The 12,073-nt window shown below is 38.1% G+C and overlaps 1 protein-coding gene across 1 annotated transcript in view; it reads right to left on the reverse strand.

Annotated features, from left to right (window-relative positions):
• SORCS2 (sortilin related VPS10 domain containing receptor 2) overlaps positions 1–12,073 on the reverse strand; it is a 353,545-nt gene that overhangs the window by 75,121 nt on the left and 266,351 nt on the right. The window contains exon 7 of the mRNA XM_041459356.1: positions 9,737–9,826. Within this exon, the coding sequence (XP_041315290.1) occupies positions 9,737–9,826 (90 nt within the window). The remainder of the gene's footprint in view (positions 1–9,736; positions 9,827–12,073) is intronic.

Consider the following 12,073-nt stretch of genomic DNA (forward strand, 5'->3'; position numbering starts at 1 on the left):
GAATTGGTTAGGAGAGTTTAATACTGGGGGGAGGGAAAACATCTGAATGTTTAAAAACAATACCATCCCAAAATAATACTAATCAGCATGCCTATCCCAGTGATCCAAGGTGGTTCCTCACAGCCTTCTGACTGCAGTGCAAACTGCCTTAGTGAAGAAAAAAATCATGAATGCGCAATATCTGTAATTTGCTTTGACTCCAGCATGACATGATTTCTTGAAAGGAAAAATAGGAAAAGAAAAAAAAAAAAGAAAACAAGTGACTGATTTCTAAGATCTCGATAAGAGTCAATAGAAAAATGAAACAACATTAACAAAGCTAATCTAAAAAAATAATCTTCAAGTCATAGAGAAATGAAAATTAGGTAAAAAAATTGTATAGCACAAAGAGGATCAGATACAATGTACAGCAGTTCACATAGGATATAGTACTTATCATGCACACAGCTCATGTGCATTATAAGAGATTACATTAATTTGTCTATCTATGTCTACACAACCACTTAAATATACAACAGCAATAACAGGAGAGTCAACATTCTGCATTCATTTTCCAAGAATTTCAGGCATGGATATTGCTACAGCTTGCTTTCAGTGTTCCCAGCTTCTTCACTCCAAATGTCTCAGACAAAAAAAAATGTACAGCTGGGGAAAATAATTTAACACTAATATTAAACAGAAGAAATAAATCATGAAGTAGCAACACTGAACTAAGCTCAGAAAAGAGAATAAAGGGACATGAGTTGGCAACACAATATGGCAGCACAAAGGCACATGTTGGCACATGTAAGAAATGACATCAAGTCACAGATACTGGAAGCTTGTAAACTCTTCATGACCTTGGAACTTAGCTGGGATACTGCATTCAGTTCTGGTCACCTTATTACTGGAAAAGTTCTAAGGCAATGGAGTGAATATTAAATAAAGATACCAGAATGTCAAGTCAATATGAATTTAGGATGAATTGGCTCAAAGAAAAAAAAAATTAAGAAAACAACTTTGTAGAACTCAAGGAGACAAACCAAATTCATAACAATCCAGTTAAGACTGAAGAAAGTGAGTAACAGAGGAACACTGAGTACTCAGCAAAGCATGGCAGTCACACTGTAGGCAATCTGCACTTCAGTGACTGAAGGAAGCACTTAGATTAAAAAAAGTCATGTATAGAAGTAAAATAATGCAAAGGAAAGATTTTTAATATGAACAGAGGAGGGTTATTAAATACTAATAGTTTAGTTAAAGTATTTTTGCCTATGTGACACATCTCAACACAAAAGAATCTAAATGAAGTTTCCTATCAATGACAGCTCAATGTCTTATGAGACATTATGTCCAAAGACTCTTATTTTAACTCTGTAGTAAAGTAGATTTTTTTCATTTAGCATCCCAGGAATAGTTTTTTTTGTGGTTTTTTTTTTTTTTTTTTTTTTTTTTACTCCAAAAGCAGAGAGTTTGCCAGAAATGCCAGCAAAACACAGCAACTGATCACAACAGGTTCTTTTAAAAGTCTCTTTAATGTATAGAATGCTTCATTTCCTGCCTTAAACCAGGGCAACGTGAGGATTGGTAGCCCACATTATACTACATGGAAAGTTCCCATGACTATCTGATAATGGAAATGAAGCGGAGTCAAAAAGAATAAAGAAACAATTTTTTTAATGTGAAAACCTCTAGAAAACCCTTAATCTTCCATGAATCCAGGAGCTTTCTGCAAAATTAACGACTACAGTATTCCAGTGAAACATTTATACAGTGCCAAAGACAAATGCAAGGGAATGTAGGCAAGGCACTTTCCCTGCTCCAATGCTGTCCCACTCCCTGCTTTCCCTGGTGAGGTGGCAGTGGTTGCTCGGGGGGTCCTTGGTGGCAGAGGTAAGAGCTGGGGAACAGGCTCAGCTCTGGGTCTCCCATCCCAGGCTGGAGGAGGAACAGCTGAGCCATCAGAAACAACATGCAAAGAGCCAAAATGTTCAGTGCACAAGGACAGGGAGATTAATTTTGGGCAGACTGTGGGGGTCACGTGAGGGAAAGAGAGGTTGGATGCAGAAGTTTACTCAGCAAATCAGAGTTCACTTTTCTCTTGGCAGTGGCTGTTACTAATAAAGATGTTTGTCCTCTCAGGCTGCTGGTTGGCAACTTTGCTGAGGCAAGAGTTTAACAGATCCTGGTCTTAGCAAGTGAAATTACCCTTGCACTGCCTTGAACTTTACTCCTTCCTTTCAGAATTTATGCTTTCAGATTTCCAGTTCAGCCTTACAGCTATTTTCCTTTCACAGTGATTTCTTTTCCCTCAAGAAACAAAGCAGTCCTTCAGTTATACCACCTTGCAACAGTCCTGTGCAGCATTCCCTGCCCAGTGCTTGCTGGCACAATCTTCTGGGAAAAGTCATTGACAACATGAGGAAAACTGCAAACTTCATGGTGAGTTCTTCAACTTATCTTTAAAAATCCTGGGTAACACAAACTGCTGAAAATCTAGTTAAAACAAAGGTAAATGGTTACATCACTCTTCTACTATTCCTATACTGAAAGGCAAATTTAAAAAGAAGAAATTGTTTGGCAAATACAGGGGATAGGTTCCATTCCTTCATCCCAGCTACCCCTCACTGCTCAAGAGGTGAGAAGCACATGGAGAGGGGACATCAGCAAATATTGCTAGGCAGTACCTACTGTCTGTCACCTAAGAGTTAACTAGAAAGGATGTCTGAAGGAAAAAACAATCTTGATGGAGAGAATGCATGTTTTTACTGCTTTATCTAATTAATGTAACCTCAGCCCATCCTCTAAGGAAAGCATTTATTCTTTTATGATTTCACGCTTGGACTACAGCAATTGCCTTTTGCTGGACCTGCTGCTTTCTCTCTCTACATTCTGCAAGCTACTCAAAGTGCCACTGATCATCTCATCTTTCAGTAATTATGCTATTCACACACAATTTATTCAAATTCATTTACAAAGACCTTCTTTACTGATGTTAGAGATCTTCAGAGTTTGGAACATTCCTTATTGTCTCTATTCAGATTTTTGGTATCTCCAGGCTGCATTTTCATACACATTCAGTACATAAGATCTTGTGGTTTTCTTTCACTTCCATGCTGAAATGAGAGCCCATGCCCTTCCAGAGGTCCCAAGGCAGAACCTTCTGCCCAGTTTACCACAGCAACCATGCTGTTTCCTCTGTGGTATGTTCATTTCCCCATGGGCATCCTTTCCCTTATCTCTGCTACTTTACTTTTGCCCTCTCAAGTCTGCCATGCCCCCCCTGCTCTAGCTCTTACTGACCCAAGTACCTGTGCACTTGCCATTTTCACTTTCTTCTTTCTCTCTTTGTTTTTGCAAAGCTCACCAATGTCACTTGGTATCACCTCTAGACTGCAATTCCCAAATACCAGTATTCTACCTTTATGTCTTCTTAGGTTGTAAGTTTTTGCACAGTTCTGAGGTTTTATGAGCTGCATTGTCCAAAACTTGTTGTTTTTGTTTTTGTTTTTTTTTTAAACCTCTAAGCTTGTCCAAAACTTGTTGGTTTTGTTTTTTTTTTTTTTTTTAAACCTCTAAGGCCCCATGAGATTGCACTGTTTTGTTTACTAAGGTGCTTCTTGTACACTTTATTTTGCAAATTCCTTTGTCACAATTTTTCCTTCATTTTTCCCTCTTCACTGGGACATGTTAGACCACGCTAAGCACAGAATTCTGTATATTTATCACTAAAAATCTGTGAAACTACTCACAGGTCCAAAGCAGTGAACCAGCCCATGGAATTAGAATTAAGGATAGCTGGATATCTGTTGAATCAGAATTATTTTTCTACAAAAAATGCTAAATGAATCCTGATCAAAGACTTCATATTAAAATTTGGCATGATTAAGTTAGGCATCCAGTGGCAGGTCATGTCACTCCTGCTCTCTCAGGGACTTGTAAGCTGCTATGTTTGTGCTACATCAATAGCAGAGAACATAATTAACAAACAAATAACACAAAGAGAGTTTCAAAGTGATACCCAAAATAATTAGGCATTTACAGAAGGCCAACTTATGCCAAAAGATGAGCACCACTTCAAAGAAACTCCATATCACATGGAACAGACACAGTCTGTTAAATAAATGAGTCTGAGGGTGTACACAAGGCCTTGAAAGAACTGTGCATGTTCAGCCATGACCTGGAGCACAGGCATCCAAGAACTCTTCCAACAAGTATACAGACACAATCAAATATTTCTTCCAGAAAACACTGCTTGAAAATTATTTCTTTACTTCTAACACAGAGATACCAACATGATCAGTCTTTCCATAATTAATTATCTGCTTTTAATGTAGTCAAGTCTGTTATCACATAAAGCTGAATGAACACCCAATCAAAAGTTGGTCCAAAAAGCCTAAAGCTATTAAACAAGTTGGGATATGGGGGAGTTGTGGATAGCAGGAAAGAAGGAGAGAGGTTTAAATGAGGAAGGGAAGATAAATGAGTTGTTTTCATTGTATACAGACACATACCATCTACATTCAGTAACTGACCAGCCTATAAGTCTGCAAATACTTTACAGAATTTTCTATTCAAGAAATGCTCGGTATGGTTTACCATATTACTGACTGTGATAAGAAACTCTATGACACAAATAAGTACAATTACAGCCTGAAGACAGAAGGCTATAGAAGATGACAAAGATTGTACAACCCGCCAGTGCTCCTTTCTCTACAGTGTGCTGATGACATAGAAAATATCATTCAAAATTATTGGATTTTAAGTCTTACAATTTTTGGTCAGATGTCAGAATTCTGCCCCTTTGCAATCTTTTGATGCTGTGGTTGAGCAAAATGTTAACATGAAATAAGAAATGTATTAAACAGAAAATGGTGAGGAGTAAATATATCAGTAGTGGAACAGATGTAAGGACTCAAGGCTCTGTAGTCTCAGTCTTGACCTCTAGATGTACCACATTTATACTCCTGTAATCTCTCAAGCACAATCAAGGTAACTGGATGGCACACATCCCAAAGATAATCCTCCTAATCTTCCTTGCATGGCCGAGCAAAAAAGTTCATGGAGAGAAATCAATAAGTTGCACAGTGAAGAAAAGAACAGTTCCTTGAATCCTCTTCAGATGGATTTGTACACCCAGCAAGTCAGACAGCTTCTATAGCTCAGGTTCCCTGGCTGCTGTGGTGACACTGCCTGGAATACTTTCCCTGCAGCAAATGCCACTGACACCTGCATTTCTACTTTCTTCTCCCTTGTTCTTTGCTCAACAGCCGTTCCAGTGGACCTTCAGAAGAATGGAGCTGCCACTAAAAACTGCTCTTCTGCCTGGTACAGGGGAAAAACCTCAGCCAAAGTCTGCCAGGGTGGTGAGTGGCAGAGGTGGTGAAGGGGCTTCCCAAGTGGAACAAAAATTATTGGGAGACTAAGAGCCTTGCTAAATGAGCTGTCATAGACTCAGGAGTTTGCAATCCAACCATGAGGCAGCCAAATCCTTAGAGAACATCACACAAAAGGGTTGCAGGAATCTTCTACCATTTCTGCTGTTAATGGATGGACCCATTTAAGGATTGTCTTAGATCTACTATTGAATGATACAGACAATTTCAGAAGTAAGTCTATGGTTAAAACAGTGATGTGCATTCAGACTGAGGCAAGGAAGAGGTGGGCATGTTTTGAGGCAACTAGGTGATGGTCAAACAAAAAGAATACATGGATCTGATAAAAGGCACCTATAGGAGATTCATATTGTCATGAATAAAGTACAGACTTCAACCCATTTCTAAAGCAATTGGATTTTTTCTTCTTTTGTTTTTGTTCACTCTTACCCTATACTTCCATTTATCTTGGTTACCTGAAAAATTTTACATTATTACCTATTTCACAAGATTGAAAATAGATACAGAAATTGAAAATTATGAAAGAAGCTTTTTCCACACCATCTATTTTCAGAACTAAACTTTTTGAATTGCAGCAGGATACAACAAACAATGGATCTCTTGTATCATTAAGATTTTGTAGGAGGCATGAATGAATGCAGAATCAATCAATGCCTTCTATCATTTCTTAAAGGGAGATCATTATCAATGGCATTTATTTAAGAGAGATGGGAAGAGGACTCAGAATAATTAAATTATTCCAAATTGCAATAGCAAAATTGCCACAATTTATAGCAGTTTCCTTGCCTTGGTCAAAAATTTTGTTAACAATGTTTTTTGCTTAAACTCTCAGAATGAGCTAGTTCCCAGTTTTATTGTTACCCACATCAGAGCATGACTCAAGTACCTGAACAAGGACCAGACCCAATGCACTGCTCCCTCTCTCCCTCTTCAAATTGCACTTCTCAAGGCAAGGGCAATTAGAGCTGCAGGAACTTGTGCAATACAAGTGCACTGACAGTCTGGATGGGGCTTTAGCCTGTGCCCCTGGGTAGACTTGCCCTCCCAGCAGTGGCAGCTGAACCTCTGCTCCAGGCTGAGCACAACCCAAGGAGAATTGCTGGATCCCCTGGGACACTCCTGCATGCCTAACCAGTCAAGCTGACACACAAATGCTGTCCTGCTGCTCTTGGCTTGATTTTGGTATTCACTTCCTATGGGCTCCTAACTTCTGATCTAGTTTTAGCAGCACAGAACAAGCAATTTTGTTAAAATGGAATACAGTATAAAAAACAGTTCAATTTTAAAACAACAGCTTGAAAACAGTAGTTTGAAAATTCCTCTTCTGTTCTGGGGAGCATACAAGCAACCTTTGATATGGTCTCATCAGCCTTTGCTACCACCTTTCCTGGCAGCAGCCAGCACTTGTCAAATGCAGGAGACAGCTGTGGGATTCCATGCAATGTCAGTATCAAACACAGTGTTAAAAAAATAAAAAGATCTCTCAACAGCACAGAAGAAAGGTTAACAAAATTATCTGAATCCTGATGGCCCCCAATGGCTCTGCTGTCTGTACACACACAGAGCTATGATGTGTTACAAAAAGGTGATCTCAGTGGCACTCTGGAGCTGGAGCCCAGAAACTTAACAGAAGTAAAGCTTGGCTGGAAGCTGCTTTTAGCAGCCTTTCACTCACAAGTGAGGAGGACTGTAGATATGTCCAAAGACACACTATTATTTTCTAGGTTTCTCTTTGGCGATGCATTCGGACAAACACAAACACAAATGCAAAAAATATTAAAAAAAGAGAATTAATTCTTTGCAGATTTCCAACCTTTTCATATTGAAAGGAAAATGAGACATCAAAAACATTTTCTAACTATTCAGTCTGAAACTGCTAATTCTATCTGTATATGCAAAATCATCACGAAAGGAAAGTATGCAGCAAAATAATAACATCTGAAGAACCCAGGCCAGTTCCCTAAGGCTACAGGTTGCATTTTGGCACAGCTCTCCTGATGTTGTTAGACACAGGCTTGACTCTACAGCATCTTCTGACTTGGCTACAGTTTTCCTTCCCTGTATGCAATCATTGCTCAAAAATTCTGTACAGAGACCACTTGGAAAGAGATTTTTTTGACGCCTCATTTCATGCTGTTGAGAAAAATGAAATATAGCCTGTTATAGTCATGCTTCATCTCCTGGTTAGGCAAAATCTAATATTTAAAACTCTCTGAAACTCAGATCCTTCAAAAGCTATTGGTTTTAATCAATCTTAAAAAACATCCTTTGTAAATTCATCCATTCTGTTTATCTCCTACCACCATAAAATAAGTAGCTTCAAAGTCACATGTTCTAAATCTACATTTAATGTGCCAGTGTCTTTGCTGATATCCTGTGTCTTTGCAAAGTTCCATGATCCAATTCTACTGCACTTGGATGATTCTCACTGAAGTATAGCACTGTGAAAAATTTCACAGCTGTGCTCTTATTTACTTTAGTATGTAAAATTTCTGTTGTAATGTGAAGGTACCAAATCACTTAAAAAAAAAGGTGTTTCTCAGAAAAGGTTAAAATCTTTCATATTCACCACTAATCTAAATGTATGTCTGGCTTCCTGAAATTTTCAACTCTGTTTTGTGCAGATACCAAAGAAACATCTCCTGGAAGCATTGTCAAAATGCTGAAGAGAAAATATTTACTTTATTCCTCTTGTTGGGTATTGCCTGAATTAGGAAGAGCACAAAAACATCTTTTTCAAAATGACATAGTCAACCTGTTCCTAGGTAGCTATAGACTCTATCCAAAATGAAACCATTAACTTCTAATTTATTTATTCAGTCAGGCCTGGGGTAATCCACTTAGCAAGAAAAAAAAATATAAAATAAACAAAAGCCATATTTTCCAAGGAAAAGAATTGAGCATGCAGCACTATTTCAAACAATCCAGACTCCATATGACAGAAATGCCAGGGAATTGCGACTGACACTTTATGAATGTGTCAGAAGCTCCTTGTTTACACTCTGCTTCCCTGCCTTGCTCCTTAATTGCTTATTTGTGTCCCAGTGCAGGGTTCAATGGGCTGCAGTCCCTTGAGGTGACCATGTTTGGCATATTTTAACCTTCAAAACCTGGATACTCTGCTGATATTTTCCTGACTACAATTTCCCCCAAGAAAGCAAAAAGGCAGCCTTGAAGGCCTGAAAAACACAGAAATAACTTTGTGTTACTGTTGGTCTATATACCTGTCTTTGACTATATATTTCTTGATAAGATAGAGATATAGAGAGATATAGATATTTCTGTAGTGCTACTAGGAGCATATTCAAGTTTCAGATCCTTGTTCAACTAATACCCGAGGATTTGATCTGAGATTCTGGTAATATGTTGTACATTTAAAATTACTTCAGACTACCATTTATATTGGCATAAAAAAATCTAAGATTAAAATAATCTGATATTAGAATGTTTGCTTTATAACAATAACAGTAAAAGGAAATAAATTGTACTCTAATGTCCTTCCTTAGATGAGCAATTAATTAAACTAATACAATTCAAGGCATGCAAAGAAAACAAGTTCTCTGCTAAGAGCGTGGTAGAATCACAGAGAATCACATGAAAAAGCAGGAACCTCATGAGACCTCCAGATCAGCTTCCTGCTGGGAGCAGGGTGAACTGTAAGGTCAGAGCTTGTTACTCAGGGTTTTATCCAGCTGGATCTTTCAAACTTCCCACTTATTTTTCTTCAGGACTGCAGAAGCCTTCTAACTGTAAAGTCAGGAAATACACTGTGTGCAGCACAAAATATTCAACGGCATCAGTTAGACCATGTTTAAATTTCTGTGTTTAATTGCTGATTTACTATGGAAATACAGAAACCCTATCACTAGGAAGATATGGGACTGAAGAACCTCTCATCAAGTCTTGCAATTTCATGGAGCAGTAAAAGTCCATACTGGGATTCTTTAATGAAATAGAGAAACACCAAGTACCACAATTCTCTTCTATTATTATTCGTGCTTATACCAGACAACACCATATGGAATTAAAACGTAATTGATTCTTGAAAGAACACTTGCTCTGTATCTCTCTATTGCCATTGAGTGTATAGCATTGCCTCATGGAAGCAAAGCTCAAAAACTCTTGCAGTAACTGATGACAAATAAGCTGTTGTATGTTTATGAGTTTACGGTTTATGAGTAGTACATTAATGGAATAAAAATAAAAGTAGTATTCTAAATAAAAATAAGGATTCAAAAATCCTCCAAGGAGATATCGTGAACTCAGAATAATGAGGTTTGAAAAAGAGCAGAACAAAACTAGTTTAAGTAGAAAGAGAAGATGACAAATGCAACAAGAGAAAGAAAAGCATGCACACTTACTTTTGGCAATGCATATTTTGGCAACTTCATCTGAACAAAGCCATTTCGACGGTACGACACGTAATACTTGGTCCTGTTTGCTGATGTTGTCTATAGAAAGGAGAAACAGAACTCTGTGACAGCTTATGTTAAATCTAAAGAACCTGAGCTGGAAGACTGTTTTGCATTTAAGCTGTAACTGAAATATGTAGTCATTACTTTTAATGCAATGTTTCAAAGTACCAAAAGGAATATTCCAAATAAACATCAGTGAAAATTGTCACCTCGCCACCTCTCCTGGACTTTCTAATCAGAAATGTAACACCAACGTGCTGGTATATAAATTGGCATAATTCCAACTAAACCTTTGAGCACCACCAGATGATATCAGTAAATAAAAGTCAGCCTTTGGCAACATTTCACTTTTTTTTCACATTAATATTCATCTTCTTTCTTTGACTTGGGAAATCCATTTAAACTCCTACCCTAATCTCACTATTTTTCTCCTAAATTTTTGTGTTTAAAAAGGAACATGATTTGAAAGACAGTCTATCCTGAAACATGAAAACTTGATTTGGCTTTGTAAAAATAAAGTTGATATATGACAGCAGGTCTATATGTCTGAATATTTTAAAGGTAACAAAGTATTTAATATTGTATGCATTTTTTTGTGGTATAAAGAATATAATAATATAATGTCCTTTTGGAATGTGATTTGTTAAATCATGATGGATCAAACTAAAAACCTCATCATTTGCTTAACTAGTGCTAAATGGCAGTCTTACCCATTTGTTCACAGGCTTTTTTTAAATGCATGTTTTAACATCATTCATTTAAATGACTGGAGATGATGCAAGTCAGAGGAAAATTGGACTTGAAGCACATGGTCATGTCAAGCCTCACTGGTATTAAAGGCTGGTCTGCTTAAGAACAGCATTGAAACTTTAATCCTACTAAAATCACCTCTGAAACTGTCTGACTGTCAGTGCAAATTGGGAAAAAAAAAAAAAAAAAAAAAGAGCATTAGAAAGTTTCTGATTATTGTGGATATAGGCATACTAAAGAAATGTGGCTGAGATCTTCCTCTAAGATGGTAACAATCTCCAAAATAGATTTGGGCCGGTGCAGACTGCAACACTGTGATTCACATCTGCACAGCTCAGGGAATATGAACAATGCCAGGGGCAGGGAGACAGTCTCAAACTTTCCTATCTTTTTGCACAGAGGATTCTGTCCCATCCTCTTTCTGACAGGCATTGCTGTGATATCATGAGTCATCCCTGGTCTGATTATAACTGATATAACTGTACTTTAGTGTAGTGGTAAAAGAATTTCCACAGGGTTTCAAATGTATGCTGTCTCTCAGATGTGGAGCTGATGTGTGCTTTCACTGGAACAGGTAAATGCTGTCCTGCCTCACACCTCTGGGGTGCTGTGCTTCAGATGTGACTACACGATCCCAGAGTCACCTTCTATCCTCCAGTAATACAGATGTGGCTAACTGCAAACCAATTTAGCAATAAAATATACATTACATACTGTGGTTTACTGCAGAAAAGTCCAAAGGAAAAACACTAGAGATGATTCCCCTTTATGTGGAACACAAGAGTATCTCATCTACTGCCACTGACATGTCTCAGATCTAGAAAGGCATCACTGAGGAGCAACTGTCCATTACCTATGTGTACATTTCCACCTTGCACTTCCATTTTGCGTCTGCTCATGTCTGTCATGAAAGGGAGTAACAGCTCGGGATGCAGTTGTACACGGCATCCAGCAAAGCAAAATGCTCGATGAGGAAGCAGCCACTGTTTTGCTGAGCACAGCAATCTGGAAGTTTGCATGGTGAGAAGCAGTTCTCAGCATCTACACACTATGAAATGGATTTTTAGACTGTGCCTGGGGGAGCCCACAGATGATAACAGCTCTGAGCAAAATGCGTGTCATGAGTGCTAGATCTTATCTGACAAATGCCTACTTTAATCCAAAAGTTCTTCCCCAATGCCATTGTTTGGGTTTTAGTTTTGGGGTTTTGTTGTTGTTGTGTTTGGCTTTTTTTTTCTTTTCGTTGGTGTGTGGCTTCTTGTGGGTTTGTTTTCTTTTTTTTTGCTTGGGGTTTTTGTTTGTTTTATTTTCTTTAATGTTAATTCTTCTAAACCATGCAGGTCCTTGAAACCACTACACCAAACATGAGAACAGATCCTACTAATTTACAGGTTCTTGTGGAAGAAACAGGCTCAAGGAGGGAAAGTTGGAAAGGAGCCAATCTGATGCACACTGAGGCACTGGTGGGGAGGTGTATCCATTGCCACAAAAGAGCTTTCCTGCAAAACTCAGTAAATAAATAAGACTTGCAAC

This window comes from Pyrgilauda ruficollis, unplaced genomic scaffold, assembly GCF_017590135.1.
Source record: "Pyrgilauda ruficollis isolate IOZ18807 unplaced genomic scaffold, ASM1759013v1 scaffold1, whole genome shotgun sequence".
In the NCBI taxonomy this organism is placed as follows: domain Eukaryota; kingdom Metazoa; phylum Chordata; class Aves; order Passeriformes; family Passeridae; genus Pyrgilauda; species Pyrgilauda ruficollis.